General features: G+C 39.4%; 1 protein-coding gene across 1 annotated transcript; it reads right to left on the reverse strand.

The window, feature by feature from the left end:
• Window positions 1-65: 65 nt before the first annotated feature.
• Window positions 66-22702, reverse strand: LOC135419321 (SH3 domain-binding protein 1-like). Its single transcript, XM_064665595.1, has 3 exons — window positions 22586-22702; window positions 2126-2854; window positions 66-415 (listed from the first exon to the last, which is right to left on the reverse strand). Exons 1-3 carry the CDS (start codon window positions 22700-22702, stop codon window positions 413-415), a joined length of 849 nt encoding a protein of 282 aa, XP_064521665.1. The 3' UTR covers window positions 66-412.
• Between the last annotated feature and the right edge of the window lie 3824 nt (window positions 22703-26526).

A 26526-nucleotide genomic window follows, 5' to 3' on the forward strand; every position in this document is an offset into this window, starting at 1 on the left:
CACCACGTTTACATTCTGCATCTGCCTCTGTTTTTATAGTACAAAAATTACAAACAGAAATGAGATACATTTTCCAATGTTTAATACAATTAAGGATAATATTACTCCTTCAGCAGGTAACACAAATACAATCATGCATCTTCTTGTTCTAAGACTGTAAAAAGCAGGTTGTTGAGTTGTGATGTTTGAAACTAAAAGGCAGCACTCTCCTCACTTCTGCAGTGCTGTTACTGGCATTCCAGGCTGGTATTTGCTGCCTTTTAAACCAGTAACTTCTAGCTGCAGTTTGCACATGTGGTCCAGCCCAAGCAAGGTACTGTGTCGAAGCAGGAAGGCAGGAACACCTTACACCATCGGAAATGGGTGGACTTCTGCTCTCCTCCAGTGTGAAAATTAACTCTGTTTCCATCTATTACTATGACAAAAGGGGAAAATGAATCCAGCTATATTCAACTTCAATGATAAACGTGACTTCTCATAACTGTACAGGACCACTCTTTCTCAGTTTAGCAACATAAGCTAGGAAGCACTCAATAATCATAACTGATTTTTCTCTGCTACCTAGTTCAAGTTGTAGAGAAGAAAAGTGTACAGAAATACACATGGAAAGGCACATATTTGAACTTCTTAGAACATGAGCAAAAGCTTAATTTGTAGGCACTTCATGTTTTCGAAAGATGCTGTAATTCAAAAGATTATGGTGGCAACAAGCAAAATGGACTGCCATAGTCAGGAGTATGAAACATTTGTCTGACACTAAAACAGACCTAAAAGAGCGTTTCTACATCATCATGGTAATTACCTGCTTCAGGCCATACTTAATCCTCCTATTCAGACAAAAATCTAATCATGTTAGCACTGTGTGTTCACACAAGTGAAAAGAGAAGATGCCTCCCCTAAACAAAAAATCTCTCTTGACCCTCACCTTGTGATTTTACTGAGCCCATTTATTAGCTTGTCCCATGCTATGCAACACAACACAATCCAAACAAGTACTGCTACTTTTGGAAGTCATGGAAATTTACAGTTAACTGTAGCATGCTCTGGGCAGAATCCTGCTGTCGCTTATTGCCATACATCTCATTAAGTCTAGGGTGTTCGCAGAAATATAGAAAGAGGTGTAACTGAATGCTGCAATTTTACTGCTTGTACACATTGTGATCTGATTGACTGACTTAGTTACTGATACACTACTTGACTTGGAAGAATACAGGTTTTGTGCCTATAAATAACTGGTAACATTGTGTTTTAAAGCATGGAGAGTGGAAGGACAGTAAATATGTTACAGGATCTCATCTGAACTTGCTGAAGAACTCTAGTCCAGTGTGAATCCAAGAAGTTTAGAAACTGACTAATGCCAGGAAGAAAAAAAAAGGGGAAAAAAAAAGAGAAAAAAGTGAGGGGGAGCAATTTAACTTTTACTAACTAAAATTTGATCTCTGGTTGTAGATTGCTCAATATTTTTTTTTTTCTGTAGAAAAAGGATAAATCTAGTTATGGAAAGTGTATGCTACACAGTTTTGATGAAACCAGTACTTGCTGCTAACTGGTGGAAGTTGCATTGCCTGTTAGACTGAGAAAATGAACTGTCTGCACAAGTCTCAAAAATCGTGAGTATCACTTTTGGCGACTTTTGATTAATTTCTATGATGAGCTTAGCACAGTGATAAAAATTTAATTGCTCATCTGAATCTGATCTTGACCAGAGACCAGAGGGCTGGTTTTTGTAGGCTGATGGGATGACTCGTGATGGTGAGGTGCTGTTACTGCACTGTGCCTTCTGCCAAAGGGTGCCTCTGCTTTCTCCTCAAAGTGTTGACAGGACACGAGCGCTCACACACGGCATGGCTGTGAGTCTGTGGGACGCTCAGTCATCTCCAAAACTATGTTGTGCGCGTTAAGCAAGCGTGCCTCGAAGGGCAAACCGGGGCACGGGGCTTAAGTTACCTGCGTCTTGTCTGGGGCTGAGCCTTTCTCTGTCAACGCCATGTAAACCAAGTATAAATTCAGCAGGAGGCTGTGCCACAATCTCCCTCCCCCGGGGCGAAGGTGCGGGGCACAGCCCGCGGGGGCGCGCAGGGGGCGCGCAGGGGCCGCTCCGCGCCCGCGGGAGGTTCGCGCTTACCTGGCTCCGCGCAGCGCTCGCAGAGGGGCGGCTCAGCCCCGGCAGCGCTCGCACCGCGCCGGGCTCGGATCGGCTGGGCTGGGCTTGGCTGGGCTGGGCTGGGCTCTGCTGGGCCGGGCTCAGCGGGGCCGGGCTCAGCGGGGCCGGACTCAGCGGGGCCGGACTCAGCGGGGCCGGACTCCGGCCGCTCTCCCTCCCGGCCGCACCGCTCCTCCCGCTCCGAGCGCGGCCCCTCCGTTTTATAGCGAGGGGCGTTGCGGCACAGCCCAGCTCGCCCGCTGCCTCTCCCCACCCATCTCCCGGGACGGACCCTTCTGACCCGTCTCCCTCCCACTTCCCCCGCTTCCTACTGCCCTTCCCCGCTCGCTGGCACGCCCGCAGCCAGACCCCCCGCCCGGCGCGGGTGCGGAGGTGGCGGGCAGGGATGGGGTGCCCGGGGGTGACGGGCAGGACGGGGGTGTGCTGGCCCTGGCTCCTGGCGCTGGACAGGGCAGAGCCAGCGCCGGGGACCTGGGAGTGCTGCGGGGATGGGGCGAGGGGTGTGCGTGGGGTGCCCCTCCTTCCCTTTGCCTCCAACTTTCTGAAGGAGGGGTCCGAGTGGTTACAAACATTCCCAGTTTCTCCAGGAATCCCCCGGGCCGCCTGTGAGCACAACTGAAATGTTCTGATCACCACTAATGAAGTTGCAATAACTATATAATTGACATAATAAATCTGGCAGACTTTGTTCTTTGGGAGTAGGCGGGAGAGAAAACAGGTATGTTAAACCCCCTTGGAATATGTGTCCTAAGAGGGCTCTTCAGATCAGTGCTGTCATTTGAAAAACTGATTTTGTGTATGAGGGATTTTGTTTGTTTCTCTCTTGATCTGGTAAACAAAACAGGGAGCAACTTCTCAGGATTTCTTCGATTGTCGTGCTCATCAAGAACAGGATTTCAGAAGTTACATTTCATTGTAATGTCATCACACCTTAGTTATGGACAGAGCTAAAGCTTCCAATGGAAACTGCACAACTGCAGATTGGTTCCTAACCTTTTTATACACCTAGTGTCTTTTTCAAGGCTTGCTTAGGAAAGACATGACCTAGGATGGCAATATCCTTCAAGGGTTGGCAATATAACTTTACTTTGGCTGTGAGTAATTAGGATATACTTAGTGATAGTGGTAGGAGAGGAAAATCAAGAGGAAACATTTGGATTCTGCGGTAATAACAACTTGTTTTTCAGCGTCTGCACATGTATAATCAGTAAGGTCTTGTCTGGCTATAATTTGTTGTTGAAAGTCTGTTAGCTAAACCAGAGGTTCAGACAGAAATCCAGAACTGTGGCACATTACGTAAACTCATTTGTTCCAGGCTGTGTCTGATGGGCCATGAGTGTGTTACGTGGAGGCACTAATTCACGTGTGACATAATCTTTTGCCCTGATCTTATTTATGTCGTGACAAGAAAAATCATCTGCATTTTCATCAGAACAGCAGTCAGGAGTGAAGCAGTCTCTATTGGCAGCACGCTGCCCTCCTGCCACTTGGGGAGTTTGTAATTGGCTTCCTCTCTGCAGAGGTCATGCTGAGAGATCTTCTAATGATGAACTGTATATATGTTCACAGATTTATCATGACAAGAACTAGAAGCCACTTGCTAGTAAGTACTGTTCAGGCCTCTGCAATGCCTGAAGCTGGCTACAGCAGCGTGCTCTCTTATTCCCATATATGTTGTTGGTTATATTACATGGAGCTCTTGACATATGGGACACATTTATTCTATCCAAACAATTCTTTGTACATGTGTGACTGATTACCAAACTCCACTAAGTAACAATGAATTTGGCAGTTATTGCCCAATTCTGCCCAGGCTGTTCTATGGTAAAACCTGCTGGATGGAGCTGATGGGGAGGAGACCTCCATAAGGTGACACTTGGAGGTCTTTCAGTTCTTATAGAGCTGAAGGAACTGAAACCAAATCCCAATGCCAGCATCAAACACTGGCTATTTAGAGTCACAAAATACCCCGTATGTGTGAATCACTGCCTGGGATCAGTTGTTCCCCTTATTACATTCTATCATCCCTTCTCTTCAGAAAAGGGAAGGGGAAAGTAGATGATAACTGTATTTTTAACCAGAATAAAATAAAAAAAACCCACAACAACTTCTCTTTCAATTGGATTCTTTTTTAAAAGATGCATGTAAAATTGAATTTGGGTCTGCATCTCTCTGCTGAGTTCAGTCCATCTCTGGTGGATGTGCACAGGAGAGATGTAATTTAATGTAATTTTGGAAAAATCTCTTCACTACCAGCAGTTTTGTGTCTGGAATCCCAATAACAGAATTGTAACATGATGAGCAGTGCAACATGCACTCACTGTAGAAATGTGATTTACAGGAACATCCAGTGAATAATAGACTTGATGACTAGAATTCTGTTTTCATTGAACTGCTGTAAATAAAGAGGCTTCTTCCCACCAGAATTGATTGAGGTGTCTATAATGTGGAAAGGGTTTCAGGGAGCAGGTTTCATTCTACAGCTTGTGTTAGAGCAAAGAGCTGTCATTAAGAAGGTGACTACACTGGGCAATTTGATTGCCATGAAATCAAAGAAATAGCTCTTCTAATAGCAATATTTATTAAAATCACTAGTACTATGGTGAGAATAAATAGTTTAAAACAAATCTTCATTGGGAGAATAAATAGTTTAAAACAAATCTTCATTGGGAACTCAAAATCACATTGCCTTTAACACCCTCTTATTTCTTTTTAGTAATACATTTGGAATGAATCACATCTGAACCTTTTGGCAGTGTTTCTTTTTACATTTTCAAGATTTTTCTTTTTCTTTCTGCAAGAACAAGAAGTACAAAATTTTTTTTTTGTTGAAAGCTGATGTTCCTTACACAGATTCCCATGCCTCTGGACATTAAGAGCCAGGCTTGAGGAAAGCACCACAGCTTGTGAGATTTGTAGCATGCTGTTTCTATTCATTGTATTCTTTTGTATGTATTTCCGATGCATTTTCCCACTGTTGATTCTTTCAGGAAATAGATTGGACTTTTGCAAATAGAATATACCATGCATTTGCTTAGAAGAAAATGAGTAATTCAGAGGTAGGTCTCTGCCCATACTGCAAACTTGGACATGTCCTGGTAGCAATCTGATGTGAGTAAAGATGATTATTTGCCTGAAGATAAGAAAACTTACAAATGCCGTATTTTTTTTAGGAACACTTCTTGTCAAAAGACTCTCCTGCTGCCATAAGGAATATTTCAGTCCTATCCTGTTTATGTATAACTAAATATTTTCTGAGAAAAAGGACCAAGAATTGATCCCAAGTCAATGCATCTATTATTTAGAATTTTTTACCCAGTTTTGTCAATGATGAACTGTGTTTTCAGAGTGTGTTCCCTTCTATCATGTCTACTACAAATGAAAGTTACTGGAAAATATTAAGAAAAGGAAATTTTGGAAAAAGATACATTGTAATTCTCAGTCTCCCTCTTGATCCCAAACTTGTTCAGCTGTAGGAAAAATATTAGCTTGTGCTGTAGAAATAGGAATGTATATTACTGTTGTCATCCATTCTCTATGTAAGACCATAACATTTTGTTAAGGCTGGCAGAGCACTACATGTTTGTGTATGTGAGAGGAGAGAACAAGAGAGGGAGAAAGGTCTTTTGGGATAAGCAAGGGAGGTCATTTGCAGACTTTGAGCAGCAGTGGTGCTAATATCCACAAGCTCTGCCTCTCCAGAGCTATGGAAATTTACATTATTATTTTTTTTCTGATGAGGTCTTAACTATTAAGATAGTTAATCTCTTTCCAGGAAGCTATATGCTTTAACTTTTAGTCTTCCTCAGCTTGTATGCTTTAATTGTATCCATTATAATCATCATAGCATACAGTAGAAGGGGAGGCTGAAAAATATGAAGACTCTAAGAAAGCCAGTGTTTCAAATCTCAGCATTTCCACAACACTTTAACTGCTTTTATTTTGATAGAGAAGTAGTAGATTTTTTGTTTGAATTGTGCTGTGTTCTAAGCTGAACTGAATGAGAAGTGTGTGACATCCTCATTTCTAAAGTTTATAAAATAGGGCAATTACGTGCTTATTTTTATATCTAGATTTGATTATGCTAGATCATTAGTTTAACAACAGCAGCAACTGCTTTGGGGGTTTGGACTGTTGAATTCAGTGGCAGATATAAGGTGTGTAATGGGCTGGGAGCACAGGGGATGCTGTGCAGGTGGCCAGCAAGGCCAGGCTGGCTGCCCTCTGGTGAGTGTCCTGTGTCCAGCCCTGCTTCCAGCCCTACTTCCAGCCCTGTGTCCAGGACTGCATCCAGTCCTGCGTGGGCAGCTGCCATTGCTAACGGGGAAGTAAAATCAGGTGGCACTATGGGCAGGGAAGGGATGAAGACAGACTCGCCTTTATTTGTAGAGTAAATCCATGCTTGATGAAACTGTCAGGTCATCAGATTAATGCAAAAGCCTGGCCCTTCTCCCAGAGCTCTTTCTGTGACAGAAGGAGGCCAGCTGCCTTGTCACCAACTTTGTGTCCCCCTGTAGATGTTATTGGAGCACTTAGGGGACTGAGAGGACCTGTAGGGAATAGAGCTGACAGAACCATGTCATTTCCTCACTGTTCTAAGAAGTGGATGACAGAAACCAGCCTGGTTTTGAGGCAGGGATCTTCACAGCAAATGCTGAGTGTAGCACTGCTGGGAAGCAAGACCTGAGCCAGACTAGCCCAGGCACTGGCAAGGCAGTACCCAGGGGCTGGGCTGTGCTCACACTGCTCTGCAGTCCACATCATCAGGGAACCATAATCTGCTCTTGCAGGAAAGAACTGTAAAGAAATATAATTTGGGAGATATTTCCTTGTCTTCTGAAGACTTTCTAGTTTTTTTCAAGCAAATTAACTTAATATCATAAACTCTTAAGAAAGCTTTCAAAAGAAAAGGCTGGATTTGCTGCTCTGTGTGCATAGTCACAAAAGCTGCTGCATGACTGGTAGCCCCAAAAAGCAGGTATCTGTCTTCCTGTGTGGGTAAAATCTGTGTTCAAACTGGATGCAAAGTAGACACTGGTTTGCTGGACTCATTGCTCATTTTAATATTAAAGCAGATGGGAAAAAGGGTTTTTTTGACTGCATGGTGTGTTTCCTTCTTGTGTATCCTTCCTTTTCTTTAACTTCCTCGTTTCTCTGTCATGTTCCTTTCAAAAATCTGCTGTTTGTTTAAATGACTGAAGAGCCTTCTTGATAAGGAACCTTTTATTCTGCTCATGCTGCCCTTCACCTGACTTGGGCAGGGAGGGTCAAGAAGAGCCATTTTTTAAGTACCTTCAAGAAATGTCAGGCTGGAGTAAAAGACTGCAACTTGTAAGGAGGCAGGTATTTGGGGTCCTGTATTTATGAAATATGTTGCTATGCATTTGAAAATCAGCCCTTTTCCCTCAGACTTATAGGCTTTACTTTTTAATAGTCTTTTTATTCTAGACACATATATCAATTAGCTTGGGTTTGCCATATAAATCTGGCCTGTGAATGTTTGCCCATTCTGCATGATTGTGGCCATGTTCTTTCTGGGAACTGGCAGCAAAGTGTTATATTTTAAATGTGTTTTCTTAAAAGATGCCTGCCATTAAATATAATATTACACAGATCATGCCATTCAAAAGAATATTTTTACGAAATTCAGCACAGGACAGTGAACACTGAATGTGATCATGATCCAAAAGTCTGTGAAATTTGGCTGCCAGTTTTATCACTGACTGTCATTTCTCTTCAAGATTCAGCTCTGATCTCCAGTGTCATCATTTATGTTTAGGTGATACAAAGGCAGAATTTGAAACAATGGATTATTCCTGTGAAAGGAATCATGTTTAGATTCCTTAGAGCTGGAAGCGGTGATGATGGCAGTAAAGTATGTTTAGACAGACTGTGTGATTTGTTCTCAATATGTGATGCTACGTGAGAACTGAATTGAGTACTGTTAGTGAGGAACACATTGTAGCCCTACATTTACCCTTCCTTTCAGTAAATTCATCTCCTTTGACGCAAACCTTATGTAAAAACTATGTTCAGGGTAGCACTGAGTTAAAATTTGAAAGGGGCATTTTAAATACCGAAATAGAAAAAACTAAGTTATAAATTTTGTGACTACTGTTTATGTGATTCTTTTATTGTGCAGTAGAACAGGATGGTTTAGGCACTTTCTGTTGACACATTAATGATGTAATGCTCTTGTAGGTCATAAGAAATATCCCATTTAATTTTTAACTGATCATAAAATTATCAGTTTCTGGAAAAGGCTGTGGTTATGGTAAAGGAAGATGTTGTTTGCATTGCTTAATTGTCTCAGAAAAATGGGTGCAAACTAATGTGTAATTAGTAATTTTTAAAATTACTTTTCTCGAAAAAACACGTAAGACTTCCCATTGTGCTAAACTTAAATATAGTATGAATTCATAAATTTGAGCTGACCTCTACTTCTTGTTGAACCTAATCATTGTGACTAAAATTTAATGGAGACTGTGCAGCAGTATCAGTAATAATTGCTACGTGAAAAACTCTTTTCTCCAGCCTAGCTGTGGTAAGACAGAGAAGTCAGTTTTTACTTCTGGAATTTTGTAAATTTACCAAGAATTACAGCTATAAGACCCTCCTGACATTATTTACCATGTTCTTCAAGCTAAACAGAAGCACAAATAGATGAGTTTTCCTCTCTGAGCAAATTGTTTGGAGAAAACACTGTTTTCTAGTTGGCAGGGAGTTTTGCTGTTTCCGAAAAGAAATGTAACCAACAGGAGAGTAAAAGATGGTATTTTTAACACAGAGTTACTGATCAGTGTCTTGCTTCTCTACACAAAACCATTATTTTCCCCCCTTCTCTTCAGAGCAGTTAAGAGTGGGGATAATAATTATTGTATCTGTGGCTGAATACCCAGTTGTTCCAGGCACATATTGCTCATCAACCTAACCCTGCCCAATTCCTGTGAGATGAAAACAGACAGGGCAGAAGTACTATTATCATCATCACCTTACAGGGGAATTAGGCCATTTAATCATTCAGTAACTTGTTGGAAATTCTCAGGAAGCTATAGCAAAGTGACAATTCGATCTCCTTATTCTCTCGTCCCCAGAGCAGTACCATCTGCAAAGCACTGTGGCCTGAGAATCAGCACTTTCTAGTCAAGTTATTATAAATAAGAGTAGACATTTTATAAAATAAGATAAAAAGCAGCTAAATTCCAATACTCACCAGGTCAACAATGTTAGAAAGAGGTCTGAGTTTCCAAGTATGGAGTAGCACCTGATCTACTGGAGACATAACCCTTCCTTGAAAATCTGTCACTTCAATCAAAATCTAATCAAAGTGCTCAGTAAGCTGCTGAAAAGGTGTGTATGAGCTACAGCACCACAGAGCTTGACTCTTCATTGCCTTATGTCACTACTTACAGCTCTACATGGACTAAGTGTAAAGTCCTGGCAGAGCAAAATTTGGAGGCAATTAATACCCAGTGCAAACACTTATAAATGGTTGGAAGATGGGAGCTACTATTTTTTCAGGAATTCCCCAGATTTCAACATGTGTGTTTATCCTGAACAGGAGCAAATAGCTGGCCTCTCTTGTAAAGGGAATAGTTTGGAAACAACAGGCCTAGAATGACTGGATTGATTTAAATGGTGGTAGTTTAAATGTTATACATGTTTTGGTAAATATAATACATTGTAGTATGCTATGTTATTAGGACAATATGAAAACTAAGGAATATTTCTATTATTAAAAACACATCTTTGCACCATTGAAGCAACTTACTGATCAGAATGATTCTATCATTTCATGAAGAGCACTAATGAGAATTTCTTTTTTCAGTCTTTCAGTGCATGTGAAATATTCGTTTAAATATGAACTTTAAATAATCACTTGGATTGATGACATCTTTTTTTGAAGGTGTTTTTTACTTTCCTAACTCTTGTCAATAGCTTAACAAATATCCTTGCTGTATCACCACCTGCAATACAACAGCCAAATTGTCGGTATGTTTGATTGGTGTTTACAAATTAATTTTTTCCAAACACATGAGTCTATATCAGCTTGCAATTTTCAAACACTCCACCAGTTTGGAGTGTTTGCATTGGAACCAGAAGTTTGATTTTCATCCAAATTTCACAGCATAAAATCCACAAGAGTCACGGATTTACACATTCCACGTGCATTTGGAAGTCCCTCCATTGTGCAACTGGCAGAGGAACTGAGGCTGTGGCAGGAGCTGCCAGCTCCTCTATCAGCCCATCCAGGAGCTCCCCTCGTTTACCTGCCAGAGCTCTGCATTGCAGGACTGTGACAGGGGGAAATTACACTGTTGCTGGGCTTTTTCCCTCCTCCCCTCTACTCAATACACATCACAGAGGGTGGGAGTCCGAGAGAAACATTGTGAGACTGCATAAAAAACATGGGGAAGTGCTGCTGGGGCACTTCTCAGGGTGGGGGGAGACGAGACTAATTTAAAGGGGCTCACTAACTCCTTGGTGTCATTGTCTTTCACAGTCAATGTCTTGAAGACCTGGTTATTTGTGCTATTTTTGTTTTTAATGGTGCAGAGAATTGGGATATACCTCTGTATGATTGCATATGATTTAACAGCCTGATTTAGGTGGCTGCTTTTTTTGTTTAAATCTTGGCCAGTCCACGCTGTCATCCCTACTTGTAGGCCATTATCTCAGTGTTCTCAGGCAGCCTGGCCAGGCCAGGGTGTGCCTTTGGCACTCTGGTTTCATGGCTTTCAGATGTTATCTGTTTTCACCGCGCATTTTGGGGGCTGGATTGTTTATCCAGACGTTGCTGTTTTTCAAAAAAGTAAAAGTAGTTTCTAGGCAACCTTAATGAATGGTAAGAACATGTTAGTTTGTTCATAATTTAGATGACTAGCTTGTTTACTGTGATGTTTGGTTTATTGTGAGGGGCTGGCTTACCTTATTAGCAGTGAACTATATAAGTATGAGAATGAGAACAACAAACCACCAGAGGATCACAGAATGATTACAAGGCTTTTTTCAACTTTAGAATGTTTTTATGTAATAGGTTTATATTGTGAAGTTTTTAACACCTAAGAGTAGCTTTTAGAATGCTTTGCTCTTTAGGAAATATGAATTACATAAGGTGAATGACAGTTTCCTGAAGTCTTTCTTAATGCATCTCAAAGAAACATAAAAATGTTTCATATAAATGTATTAAACTTACCTGTATTCTCTGTACACTTACGTGAACATAACACATACTGTGTGTTATAACTACCACTCAATAACTTTTTTCTCTGAAGTACAGTTATGCATTTTTGTGGTTGTCCTTTATTAGTAGGAGCTTGGACCACTAGGCTTAGGAGGAAAACTCTGGTCATAAGGACTAATGTTCCTAATTTTCTTCTCTGAAAGAGTCATGATCACCCTGTTATGCAGTTGGCAATTGTTAGATATTGAAATCGTCTAATGGGTGTCAAAATGTTGCTAAAATCAAAATACCAGCAGAGACGTATAAATCCTTTTAGAAAAATACTGGATGAAATATATGTGCTTCCTACAGGTAATCAGGGACTGAGGCTGTACTTATGAATGCATGTAATCATTAAAGTAAATTTTTGGAAGAGTCTGGAAAACAGAATGTGTTGCTGCTATTACCAGTTTATATTCATTCCATAGTATGTTTTCCTGACCAATCTGCAAGCATGTGGACACGATTTCTGAAGGAAGAGTTGACATAGCCCAGCTGGAACAATGAAGGAATGCAGAGTGCTTTGAATAATTGAAGAACATGCTTATTACCTTCCTGTTATGGTATGTTAACTTTAAAACATAAACACACAAATCTTAGTAAATTATAAACCTCTGTTTGAAAGTGCCATGTCTTTGTTCGTATTTCAATAAACTCTTTATAGGCATCAAGATTCTGCATGCTTTTCAAGAAATGTTATTTCTTTTGCAATATTTGGGGTTTACCTTTGTGCACAGGATTATAACCACAAGAGATTTACTTCAACATTAGGGCAAGTTGACTGGAAACAATGTCTGTTTTGGTTTAATTACATTAAACCAAAAAAAAAAGAGAATCCGTACAGGAAAGTGTAGCTATGTGATATAATAACCCTTTATCAATTCACAGAATCAGAAACATTCTTGGTAATTTGCCTTGTATCTGAGCAACATGAGATTTGCAGACTATAATTTCTTCTGATTTTTTTCAAAGCCATACCACAGCATTTTCTCTCTCACAGAACTTACTTTGTTTTCTGGTTTTCCTATTTATTTCTATAGGCCTGTTCAAGCAAAAATGTAGTCCTAATTGGAATGAAATGGCACTAGGAAGAAAACCTAAGCTTTTACTTACCTAGAAGTTATAGCTTTAGTGAGCTCTCCAGAACTGCATGTGGAGAAGCTGTCAAGAGCTATCTGACACATCTGGAAGGTCTCACTTTCCCTGCAAGCTTTGTAGAATGTAGAATATAAGAAAGTCACAGGGATGGGAGGAGAAATATTTGTTGCCTTACTGGATAGTGTGTGTACAATGGGTTTCAAACTATTACAATCTTGGGCCAGATGTGTTCTGCTTCTCTATACCAGCCTACCAGTAGCATCCCAGGAGAGACTTCATAGCTGGGAAAAGAATCTTGTCACATTGCTCCTTTGTTCATTATGCTGTGTCTGAAGCAGGGATGAAACAGGAATGGTCAGTGCTGGTTGTGGTTACTGCAGAAGCTGGAGTCTCATAATGGTCAGCCTCTGGGCATCAGAACAGTGTTGTTCCTGGGCAGGTGCTCCAGGGCAAAGCACGACCTGGTTGTGCATTCCTTAAACTTTCATCAATAGGCATCTTGATTAGGAGGCTTTCTGCAACCTTTTAGCAGGGATCACATCCCACCTCTTTTGTTGCCTTTTCCTCTCCTCTTCTGTTGACTGCATTTGTCTGCTTTTTCTTCCTCGTGATTTTGCTGCTTTATCACCTCTGACCCCTTCTTCACTGAGGGAAGTCTTGCAGAATTTGTCTACTTTTTTCTATTGTTTTGGTATCTCCTGTTTGTGTACTCCATGTAAAGTAAAAGCTTAGAGTTTGTTTTTAGGAGCTATTTGGAAAGAGCATTAGCATTGCTGAAAAGCCTACAATAATCAGGAAATGAAGGAGAAGGAAAAACAGCAATTGACAAGCAGATATTTTGCCTCATTCTTTGCATTCTCAATTTAAAAAGCCTCTTGTTTTTCTTTTATTATTATAGTACCCCATTATCTTAAAGCAGCATTAAGGTCTGTGACTTTTACTTTACTTTTCTAAGAGCTCATAATTTCCTTCTATATTCTTGCTGAGTAAAGCACACAGCTGAATCCCAAAGTCCAATATAGGGTGGTTCAGGTTGAAAATTGGCACCCAAATACCAGTGTCGGGTATCTTTGCATTGCCTCCAGATTTATTAAATTAGGATAAATGAAAAGAAAATGGCTTGGATTGTTTTAGTTTGGTGGAAATGTCCCTTCTTGGAGAAACAGTCTTGGTTTTGGTTTTTTTATTAAACTCCTGTATCACCTAAAATATGGCTTGGAATAAACCAATCTGCTTTGAGGGAAGCCCTTAATTCTGTTTAGTTAAGGGAAAGTGGTATGAGAGTTAATTGGCCTTACCACCAAAAGCTATAAGTCAGAATTGAAGTGCTGTTGCAAGCCAAACTGAATTTACTGGAACAAAATTAACAGAAACAAATAGCAACAGGATTTTATTTAAAATGTTATTTTATTAAAAAAGTGCTGAAATTGGTCAAGAATAAAATATAAATGGAAAAAGAAGTCATCATAAAACCAGAAAATTTCTGGAAAGGATATCTGCCTGGTCAGACATCCAAATTCTATCAATGTGTAATTCTCATGTCTTTAAATGGAAAGGCCCATGTTCCTTTTTCTTATGGCATGACTGTATGGAAAAAAGCTGTGAACCACTACATGCTGTTCTGTATTTTCTCTGAGATGCCTGTATTTACTGACCAGAGCTTACTGATGTTTTTGTTTGTTTTTCTTCATTTTTCACACTGTTTTATGGAGAATGAGGGAGGTTCCTGTAGTATTCTTAACCTCTCTCAGTTTCCAGTTTGCTGACAACTACTTGGATTAGAGATAAATCATGCTGGAGCAACATGGGGTAAGCGTGAACAAGTGTGTGAGCGTGGCTCTATTGCCACATCCAAAAGGCAATTCACGTTGCAGCTTTTGTTTGAAGCTGTTCACAAGCTAAAAAAACCATTACAAATCTAGAGTTTTGCTCAAATATCATGAGGGAACACAGAGATGGCAACTGGGAAACAAAAGTATTTGAAAGGCATGAAGGGTTACAGGAGGGGTTTGCAAGGTGTTACCTGGAGGGAATCAACACCCTGGAGAGAGTAGGCTCGCTCTTACAACCCCTTGACTACGAAAGTAGATGAACAAAAGCCAACAGTTTTCAAGAGTCATGGGTAGGACTTCTCCAGCTTTTGAATGTGCTACTGAAAGTCTCATTGGGGGAGCTGAATGCACAAGTTCTGTCATTAGTTAGCAGAGACTGGAGTGTACGTGAGGTTTGGTGACCCCTGTCACTCTGCATGAGGTGTCTCAGCTGGAATGTCTGGATGGATGAATTTCTTTTGAAAGGGATAAAAAAGTGTGTGTTCTGGAAGCTTAAAATACAGCAGAGTGAATTGGTTCATGTTATTTTGTTGAATTAGGAATGTAAATGATAGAACCCCAGTGAAGTAGCTGATGTAGCTGTGGAAAGATGGGAGAAGGAGATAAATTGAAATAAGCTCGCCAAGGCACCACATGCCTCACTTTAGGAGAAATTAGATGGAAAGGAAAACAAGAGAGGAACTTGCTGTGGGCCTATTCTGATACTGAAAGCAAGAGGAAGTAGAAATCAGTCATAACTAGGATTTATTAGAGAGAGTAACTGTTGTCAGCTGTGGAAAAATGGGAGGACCACTTCAGGGTTAAATTCTCCAGCTCGTGAGAGGCTTGAATGGGCTGAACTCCAGCTGGTTGATTAGGAGGTACATCTGCAGAACTTGGGTGATAGAGAGAAGGAATGACGGGTCAGGCAACTGAAAAGAAACAGCCTTTATAAGAGGTAAGGATATAAAATGCCAGTTCAAGAGTGGGGGAATAAATAAATTAAAAAGGTAGGTGGCTGGTGGCAATGTAAATGTGTATCTGACTTCAAAAAGAGTCACTACTGCTCTAGGACATGTGAAAAACCACTCCCTCAGTAAGGCATAGAGCTGTTATGTTTTGGGGCTGACCTGCAGAAATGTAATGAAACTCTTTCCTTAAGTCCAGTCAATAGAAGAAAAGCACTTAGATGGTGCACAAGCAGTTGGAGAAAAAATGGGTGTGGTGGTCCAGAAAAGAAATGTGAGAATTAATGAAAGGTGGCGTGGTCACTACTGTGGTGTTTTTGGAAGTAATTGTTTTAGAACCTTTATGTGCCTGGAAACTTAAAATATGGCTAGTGATTAAAAATATAAATTGCAGTTGTGTTTCCTAAAGGTAGCATAAAAACAGTGGAAAAAGCAAATTTTCTAGGATAGGTAGCAAACTAATCTGCATTTCAAAGATAGCGATGTCAGGAAAAGGACTGGTAACTTGTCAGGAGCCCTGAGAATGCAGTAGGTAGGTGGTAGGAAAATGCACTTCTAACAGCCTCTTGAAGCATCTTGTGCTTTACCTGTGTTGTGTTAACCAAGTGACTGAGGCCTTGGGATGTGGAAGCATAGGAAGTATAACTTGCTATCAAGTCCAGACCCTGCTACTGGAGGCATCTAGATTGTTTACTTTTTTACACAAAGCAATTGTATTCATTTGTACAGGCCTGGAGGAGTTGTTGTATTGATGATTTGTGTCGTAAAATGCTTTCATAGAGTCATAGAATGGTTTGGAAAGGACCTTAAAAATCATCGTTTCAACTCCCCTGCCACGGGCAGAGAAACCTTCAACTGGACCAGGTTGCTCAGACCTCCATCCAACCTGGCCTTGAACACTGCCAGGGCTGGAGTGGCCACAGCTTCTCTAGGCAACCTGTTTTAGTACTTTAAAAAGTGGTATAAGGCATCCTTCTTCCCTACAACAATACTACCTCTGTTTTGTATTTAGTTTAGAAGGGAGGCCTTGGTCAGTGTTTGTAGACTTGTAGTCTCTGAATTAAGGAGCTGTATAAAGTTACAATGAATACTGTACTCTCTGTGCACTGAAGTTGGTCACTGCCTGTTTGGAACAAAATGTAAGCATTACTTCTATAGCAGGGTCACTGTTCCTTCAGCTGCTGTCTCTTTCTGACTCCTAAAATTTAACAACAATTTGGACAGGTCCAGGAGTTGCCTCCTCTTTTTAAGCTTCTCACATGTTTTTGAATTTGCTTTTCCCTTTGTGGTAATGGTAGTCATCCCCATTCAAGTAGGTATGAGAGCATGGATTGCAGCATTCAACTAGTCTTTGGTATGTCTGGATCCCTTATGTACAAACAGATTCTAAAGTAAACCGAAGCTAGTACATTACACTTTGCTTCTAAGCAAATTTGCTCTGTAATGGTTACTGGAAAGTCCTGAATATAAGCCAGGACTGTTAGCAGACATTTAGCTGAAGCATTTATGATGAGGCTTGCCTTAAGCCAGACACTATTTTGTGTGAGGTCTTACCCAAAGTCCACTGACATTAACAAAAAAGGTTCCTTTAGCTTTGATCACATAAATCCTTGTGTCCTGAAAGGTAGCATAAACAATGAAGATGGATACAGCAATAGCTCACAGAAATCATGTAAACTAACGTGAAAAGAGATGTTAACAGTGTGATTAGTTAGTGTGATCTGTGTTATCAGCCATTATTTCAGCAATGGTAAGTGGCAGATTAAATTCTCAGTGGAATTTTCCTTTCTTCTTTCAGGCAGCACTTGCAGAGTATTTGTCCCCTCTCTAAAGGGTTTGTTTCAATGAACATATGTCACAGCTCTTAGCAAAAAAATTGTGATTCTTTTTGTCAAATTTTATGCCATATAATATTTCTATTAAAAGGGAATAGTGGAAAGAAATTGGTAAAAGACCCCCCCTCCCATTCTTCACAACCGATAACAACTCTTTTCCTCCTATATACTTTTTCTGTATCTAAGATATTGGAGTACTTTATTAGGAAAAAATCATTTTGCTTGCTTCAAAAACATGAGAAGTTCTGAGTGGAAAAACAATAGCTGTTTTAATGTTAATTGTGATGCTATGAAATAATCTGAAGGAGGAAATCACACATATTGTGATGGTCAAAATTTTTGAGAAAATTAGGAAGGAAAACAGTAATTAATCGGAAAGAATTGCTTGGAGCCTGGAGCTAACAAACCTAAATTTCAGAGAAAGTACCATGAATTTAGTAATGATTATATGCAGAACTGCCCTTCAAAAATTTTCCTCTTACCAGCAACAGTTTTGATATGTTAACAAATTGTTTTATAAATAGAGTCTGAGATGTAATTATAAATACGGTATCTGGCAACAGCAATCTAATGCTGCCTTGTAGCACTTTTGAAAGCAAACAACTGCCACATTCAAAAACAGGAGCAAGATTAATCTGTGCTGTTCCTACAAAGTCAAATGCTCTGTTTGCTTAAGGCAAAATCCTTCTTTTCTCTCATTGTGCGGTGTGCTGGTGACTGATTGGGAAGTGCGGGAGCAGAGGGTGTTTGGTGAGGGTTAAATGTTATACATGGCACACTTTAATGCTAATCCTAAAAGAAGCAATCAATGCACCGTCTGCTTTCACCTCAGCATCTGTTCGTTCTCGTTGGGGCTGCAGATGAGGTGGTGAGAGTATGAAAAGGTGCAGCAGCTCACACCTCCCATGCAGCAGTAAATGTGCAGTACACACTGAACTACCCCAAGTGGGGCCCCAGTTCACTTATAGCCTGGTCTGTGCTCTGCCATTGATAGAGGCATTTGTTTTAGTTTCTGTGAGCCGTGGGCCAGGACTCCAGTGTTCAAAACCAATATTAGCTGATTTTTTTCCCCTTTCATTTTTAATACATTGAGATAGATTAAAATGTTCTGATTATCTTCCCTGCAAATTACATTTTGTTTCCAAAAGGCCCTAATCCTTGCTGGAAGCTTTCTGGAATAATGGTATTGTTTGAATGTTAATGGTACTTAAAATTCATGCAATTAATATACTTAAGGACTTAGAATGATAGATATTGTCCATAAAGTGTGAAATTGTGGGAGGATTATATACATTTTAGTCAGTGTTTAACTGCATACATTTTAATAAGACTTTAAATTTCTGGTTTGTGTTTTTATTTCAAATAGCAATAACAAAACAATTATGTACAAAAGGGATTTATAAACTTAAAAAAACCCAATCCACATAAATTTCATGATGTACACTAATGCTTATTATCCTAATTACAGTGGTCCCTTTTGAGGCAAGCTTTGGTGTAAAATAATTAATTTTTATGCCTTCAGTTTAAGATGTGTAACTTGCTTCCGCCAGTTGTCTTATTATAGAGCCCACAAGGGTGGAAACTGGTACTTAAATATATTTTGTTATTCTAATCAATCTTTTCATAGCTTTACAAGCCTTATCTGCCTTAGAGAGATCATAGCATACAGTGTTATTCAAGGTTAATATGTTCCCATAAAGCATATATGAATGTAGAGCTGGATTAATTTTGCATCAAGTTGGCTAGCCCATGTTTGCATTTTCAACAGCATAACTATCTTCTTTCCCCAGATTTGGGTTATTAGTGCTATGTTTGACTAGCTTTTGCACATTTGCTCTAACTTAGGTTAGAGATTGATCTTGAAAAGGAATTATCAGTTTGAAAAGGGCTTTGAGGCACTCACAGTGATTGTGATTGATGGGGATAACAGATGATTAAAAATACTAGAATATTGGAAACAGCTTTTAAGTAATGACAGCCCACAGGAGTTAATGAGGTGCTATGAGTGCTGTGAGCTTCTGCTGCCCTGCCTGTGGAAAATGCCAAGCACTGGAGGTGGAAGTTTAAGTGGGAAGAAGTGAGACAACCCCGTTAGGTTGGTCTCTTTCCTAGTGTAGTGCTTCATTTGGATTTAGTGTCTTTTGGCTCCCTGTGACCTAAGAGGTCATAAATGGGACTGGGTGCAGGTCTGGTGTTGAGCACCTCGCAGCTGGGCTGTCTGGGTATTGCAGGTGGAGCTGGATTACGTAGTACTGGGAACACTGAAATTAAAGCAGCTGTCAGAAGTGTCGGTATTGATCAACTACTATGGATTTGTCTTTGTTGAGATTGCTTCACAGTCCTTGCTACCTCTGGCCAGAAGCCTCTCACTGACAACCTGTTGTTCACGACCTTTAAAACTGCAGAGGAGGGGCTCTGCCCTTCCTTGGTAAGGTGAAGTGGGCTCCTGGAATTAGCCTTGCTTTAGGGAGCTCACACTTAGCTCAATGTTGGCAAATAAGAGATAAAACATTGTCTACCACTGGCAGGAAGAGTAGGAAAATAAGAGAGCAGAAATAAAATGAAAGGTAGCGTTTTAACCATTTATAAAAATGGATTTGAAGGAGATCATGTTGGGCACATAAATCTTCTTCTTAAATGCAGTTTCTACCAGAGAACTGTGTATTGTTTGTATGCTTTTTAGTGAGGAAATAGACATTGTGGTTTTTTAATTTGTATTTTTATAATTTGATTTGGCTCATCTGTGAAGATGAGATGTCATTTTTAATTATTCTTTGTCTGAAAGTGGCTAGAGAACTTGGGAACTCTTTCTCAGAATACGTATTTTCTCTTACACCTTTATAGATTGTGAAACTTGGACTATATAAGATCTGGATAGCTGAGCATGTATAGATCATAGATATTTCAGCCTTGTTTTTATTTATTGTCCTTTTAATTTTCTTTCCAAGCATTCTTAGAGTGTGCAATGTTACTAGAAAGCCCTACTTTCCTTTACCTAGACTAGCAAAATTCTAAATCCATGTGAAATGAATGATGTGTAAAAATACATATTATTACTAAAAGCCTCTCAGGAGGAAAAGCTACAAAAACTAAGTAAGACTTTAAAGGGAAGGGGGTTGTTTCTAACTTTGATGTTGGATTTGTGTAAGTCTTCTGGCTCTTTGGAGAGATTTGGCTCTTTTGTGTGCTTTGGGGTTAGGAGCCATGTGGTAGCAAGCTGTAGAATATCTAATGTTCTGCTTGAGGACCTCACCTCACTGCTGCCTCCTGGAGTAGGCATTGTTGATTTTACAGAGAGAGTAGCTAACTTTGACATGAAATAAAGCAATTAATTTCTTATTGTTGCACACTTATTTGCACCCATGAAAAGATACAAAGTGAAATTGCTTTTCTTCTATTCTAAAGTAAAATTTGAAGGTTTTAATCTGAAAATTCAAAGTAGTTAACAGTGCTGAGTCAGATATATGGATGGACCACCAGCCCTTGAAGCCTTCATGTGCCTAATAGAGAGATGATGCTTTTTTCTCAACAGTGTTACATATTAATAGAAAAATCCTATTGAAATGTAAGTTAAAGTTTTGAGAGTTTTTTTCTTTGCCTGGTGAAAAGTCTGTATTCCTGTAATGACTTTAGATAAACAGCCAGTTATTGAAGTTACTGGCTTGAGCTGTTCCTCCCAAAATTAAAGTTTCAGATTAGATAATGCAAAAAGGTACCTTCCATTAATAGAAAGTGACATTTCTAATAGAAATGTCACTTGTCTAACACCTTAAAGTTCTTTCTCTGTTGCTGGCACACAGTTGACTTTGGGTGAGCAGCTTTTTGTCTAATATTGCTCATCAGTGAGGACTGTAAAAATTGAAAACAGACCTGCAGATGCCCATATGGCCCTCTCTTCCAAAGCATGTTTGTAAATGGCCTGTGAACAAAATGAAGCACAAGGTCTGGTACTTCATGTCACTTTTTGTTATAACTTTGAAATTACGTGAACAAGGTATGGTATCATGCAGGAGAGGGAGAGGTTATTTTACTGAATGGTGAAAGCACAGACCCCATAACTAGTTCATCCTTTTGGTAAATTCTGAAGTGTTGCAAATGTGGGATGTTTAATTAAAATCTTGTCCCACGTTGCCTAGTGATCAGTTGTTGGTGTTTTGGTCAAGGTAAACTTCCTATCCTAACTCAGTATCAACAAAATCTGTTTTACTTAAGACTTTGAAGAGATGCTTTTGAGACAGGTTGGAGTACAGCCTTGCTATGTCTTGTATGTGAAAAAAATTTTTATATGTGGAAATGTGCACATTTGCTTATTTTACAGCAAGTGATAAAAAAACTCCCTGTCAATGTCTTTCTTGTTTCTGATCTCCTGCGTATTTCTTAGTTTGCCAATTAAAATGGGTAAAGGACACGCATATGTATGGTTTTAATTATGGTGTTTATTGGGCAATATGTGGCAGATTCCTCTTATTCACAACTGTTTTGTCAAAACATATGTTGCATTATTCTCTTATCATGTTCTTTTACTGTGTTAACATAGTGCAGTGGTCATAGCCACACTATCAGATGTGCTTGCCAAGGTGGTCACTGGCAGCACCAGCAAGAGTCAAGGGCAAAATGAGAGATCCAGTGGGGTGGGATACACTTTTAGAAATACTGCCAAATTCAGAGGGAGTAATACTGATAAATGATAACTAAATATTAGAATCTAAAGATTAGAAATGCACAAACAGCATTTCCTGTGTTCTGTTCTTCAGCCTCAGAAAATTAACACTCAACCTCAGCAACTGAAAATGAATGTGATTCTTTTCAGTGAATGTGTCTCCTGTGCAGAATGTGGATTTGGATGTGCTGTGAAACTCAGTCACTTCTGTGTAAGGGAGCATGTCACAGCCTATTGCTAAATTTTCTGATCCTGAGTCCTAATGGAATGATGAAATCAGTTTTAGGCAATAGTAACCCTCCTGGAACAAATTTTTGGAAGATGCACCTTTTACAGTGTTCTCCCAAAAATCTGTTCCATATGGAATTTCTCAATATTCAGTTATTCTGCAGCCCCTTGCACAGAGAACATCTTGCAATTTGTGAATGTTATTTTGTGTTAGTTACCATGCATGGGTGTTAACTTTGGATACATACATCTGTATTTTTTTAATCCTGTCCCTTTTGTAGTTGCTGTGATGATCATTCTTGTCTGATGGGTTATTGTTTTTGATAATGTTTTCTGTGAATTAAAGACAAAATGTTTTTAAAATATAGGGCTCAGTACATTGTGTTAGCAAACGTCTGTGTTGCCTTGTAAACTGTAAAGCCTTCACTCCAGGTCACCTGAGTTCTTCTGAAATTTGCAGTTACTTTCAATGTTTCATTGAAGCTCTCTCCCTCTCTCTGGACTCCTTCCTGCTCTCCAGCTGCAGTCTGTGTTGCATGACTCCTTTGGTTAATTCTCTCTCTGTCCTACCTTGTCTCATAAGCATGTGTCTTCACACCTGACCACGGTCTTCCTCCTTCAGTAGCGATGCAATCTCATCCTGTACACCCTCCTGCCAGTGGATCTTTAACTCGTCGTGGTTCAAAAATAGACAAACAAAGCACAACCTGACCATTGTGAGTCCTGGCTTTGCCTGAGCTGGCATGGCCTAGGCAGCCTTGCATGCCTTGGAGTTCAAGGCAGAATTTGCCATTCAGTTTAGCATCAAGGTGGCTGCAGGAAAATGTTCAGGCTTGGTTTCTGACAGAGCTGCATAACACAGATGTTCCCGCTTCAAATCTCTTTGACTTTGACCTTTTAGTCAGTTTTACTTGGTGCATTAGATTTTCTTACATCCAGAAATCACAGAAATATACATTGAAGAGATTTTATCTAAATTTCATTTTTCCTCTGTGGTGCTTTGGTGCTTTTTGAATCTGCTTCTTACTGTTTCTGTTTGCATTGTGAAATACTGTTGTATCTCTAGGCTAGCACTGTGCAGTGTTTACTGTTCTACATGGAGAGGATCCTGACCTGAAAAAACCACTTGATTTCCTTTAGCCATACTTGCTATTAGTAATTAGCTCTCAGAAAATCAGTGTGTTATGTCAGTTTCTAGAAAAATAACAAGTGCCTTCCTGACTGAATCTTGCCACATCCTCTGTGCTCTGTAATATTTTGGGTTTTTATTAACCAATGCTCATTTGTCTGCATTGACTGAAGGATAGTTGCCCTGAAGAATAAATGATCCAAATATGACACAGTGCATATGTAAGTAGTGTTGATAAATACTAGGTTTAGTAGATATTAACTTTATAATGTTTAAAATATGGCACTTTGACTCCAAAGTGAATCAGGCTGTATTCTGGGAAAATTGTTTATAAGATTATATCTCCTTTAAAAAATATTTTAAAAAAACCCCTCATAAAACAATTACCCATTTAACAGTCTCTGGATCTTCCCTTCTTCCCATGCACACTCTCAAGAGCATGTACTGGAAAGAACTTGCTTCCTTTGTCACTAATATCTGTTTCTTTTGTAAGAATCCATAGTTCCTCTGAAATAAAAGGGGTGACTGGCAGTTTATTATTATTTTTATTTAATAAAACAGAAGATTCCTAGCTAAAGAGTAGTGTGTCCAAAATTTTAAAGCATGATTCTTAACAACTATTCTGATGTTCATGAAAAGTCAGAAGTGTCTGAATACTATAAAGACTTATGATATCCCTAGGTGTCAAAAATCATCATGTTGTGTCCTGAAAACTGTTCTTGGAAAGTAGAGAAGGGAGCAGAACTTTAAGAAATATATAAATTACTTCTGTCTGCCACTTAGCATTGTCTGGGTAAAGGCACAGTTGTTTTTTCTGCAGAGTTTACTTGTGTTACTATTGAAGACTGCATGACATTTATACTAGTAGAATAATTTAAGGGTTTAATTGACTGCTGATATGAGTGAGGACTATGGGACTGGCCTGTGTGTAATCAAATGTTACCTTTGCATGAATTTCAGAATATATATATGCCTAATAACATTTTGGCAATGTTGACTCTTCAAAAACTTCCAGGTTGTTTGTCTGTTGATAAGTGTGCATAATTCTTTTTTTTTTTTTTTGTGTGTGTGTATGTGCTTCCAACAGAAAGTAATCTCTTGTGGGCTGACAAAAACCCTCCCTTGAGTTATGCAGACAAACACCATTTTCTGTTTCAAACCCAAAGCCTGTTATTATTGATGCTTTCCTTCAAGTTATGTAATACTTTAAATTAAAGAATAGGTGATGATACAGGGCTGTAACCAACTGCTCTCTACTTGAGGAGTCACACAGCTCCCCAGTGATTTTGCCAGGCAGTGTGAATCAGATGCATTTTGATGAGCCTTGCATCTTGTGCTGTATCTCTGGCACCTTGTGCTGTATCTCTGGCACCTTGTGCATCGTATCCCTTCTGACAGTAGAAAGGACTGGGTGGTACCTGAGGTAAGGAGCCCTTCAGAAAAAGACCCTGCCCCTTCACTGAGCAGTCCCAGTGATGCTGCACACTGAGAGAAGGTCCATGCGAAGGCTCATACTGAAGCTGAGCAAGGCAGCAGATCCACTGCTATGTACCAAGATGTGTCCTTGTGTGATGAACTGGGTAGCTGTGCCTATCCTGTCACCTGAGGTCTTGGTTCCCACACAGAGGGAATGAATGCAAAGTCTGTCTGGAGGAAAGCATAGTTCCTCCCAAAGGAGCTTGGTTACTTCTGTGGATAAGTATTTCTGTACAGTGTCTATAAATTTGGATTTGGATTGGATTTGGATTTGTCTATAAATTTGTGACTTGGATTGTTTGCAGAAAAAGCTCATCAGAGAGAAGGGATAATACAAAGTATGAAAAGTTAACTTGACATTTGCTTCCCTTCTATATGGGATGTGTCTTCTGGGCTTTCTGGCAGTAGGTTTTATGTGTATGTCTTGTTCTCTCATGCTCCACTAGAAGTCTTGGTGGTTTCTGTGCTGTAGTCATCCCAGCTTTGTTGTATTGCTCTATTCCCTTGTCAGCAATGACAGCAGCTTCTAGCTGGTAAAAGAAAAACACTCTATTTTTAATTTTTTTTTCTTTACTTGCTGAAATAGAATCAAATATACTGTTGCTCTAAAGGAGACAAGAAAGGGCCTTAGACCTTCATTTCAGGACCTAAAACCAGCAAGGAATAATTTATTATTACATCAGCTCAAACAATTAACCATGTCACTCTGGTAGTGATACAATAAATCAATACTACTCCTCCACCTGGGTAGGGAAATCACTTGTAGGAATTGCCTGCTCCCTGGTCTCCTGTAACCCAAAGTGATGCATCTTGTGCAGCAAGATATCTGTCCTGGGGCTCACTGGAACTATGACGCATCTCTTGTGCTCCTCTAGAAATGAGTCTCATTACCTCTGAGGACAGAGTGTTGTCATTGCTGTCACATACACACATTGTACGGCCAAACAGCTGTTAGGAATGTGAGATTCGTGTTCTGTTACATTTATTTCACACTTCACACATTTGTTCTCGCCTCCAAAGTATTACGTGGTGCTGTGTCTAATCATATTTTCATTTGCAGGGAAAGGAGATTTGCAGAGCGACTCACAGTGTGAATGATTTACATTAGTAATACAATAATCTGGTATATTTGAGAAGGCTGATAAAACTGGCTTTATGCTACACTAACGACTTAATAATAAATTAATAAGGATTTGTACTTCATGACAATCTGCTGAAAAAAGCTGCTAATGCAAATGTTTAGGTGCATTGTGTATATTTTTATGCAGACCTATATAAAAAAATATTCTTGTTATATCCACCTTTGACACATTGACTTCTAATGTGACCTGACAGCTACTATTTGTATAAACAGCTGCTAGATATATAAATGAAATTAAAAATGATAAAAGATCATAAACGTAATTGTGAAAATCCCGTTTACTTTCAATTGCAAAGCATCATAAATACCAGTGAGTGTAGTCCATTCTACTACATGCTGTGCTAGAATCTGATTTGTCTGATTTATTTAATGAATTGCTGAATAATTCAATTCTGAAATACAGGAGACACTGTACCAGTAATGCTTCAGAAAGTGAGAGATGTGAAATATATTGAAAGTGAAAGATGTTAAATATATTGTAATACAACAGTATTAAACATTCTGCAAAATAGGTCCCAAACAGCAAAACTTTATTGGACATTATTTAGGGATATAACTGGACATTTTTATTGTGTAATCTGCCTTCATTTGTGTAAACAGCTCTATTGGTAAACAAGGACTTAACTTCATTTAGCACCCATAAAGTTGCTTATTGCTTTGAAGCTGAGCAAAATTAATTCATTTCCAGTATGGTAAAGGAGGAGATTAATTATTAGGAAGTTGCTCTTTGAATCATTTTTAATAAAAAAATGAACCAAAACACAGAGTTGGATAGCAAAAGGAAAGCGCTGGA

This window comes from Pseudopipra pipra, chromosome 10, assembly GCF_036250125.1.
Source record: "Pseudopipra pipra isolate bDixPip1 chromosome 10, bDixPip1.hap1, whole genome shotgun sequence".
NCBI lineage: Eukaryota > Metazoa > Chordata > Aves > Passeriformes > Pipridae > Pseudopipra > Pseudopipra pipra.

What these genes read in the sequence shown, in the direction of transcription:
- LOC135419321 (XM_064665595.1), bottom strand. Translation starts at nt 22,702, where the DNA reads ATGGTCAGGTTGTGCTTTGTTTGTCTATTTTTGAACCACGACGAGTTA. An exon ending in AGGAGGAAGACCGTGGTCAG is followed by an intron (nt 2,855 to 22,585) that starts GTGTGAAGACAC and finishes CTACTCCCAAAG; the next exon opens with AACAAAGTCTGCCAGATTTA.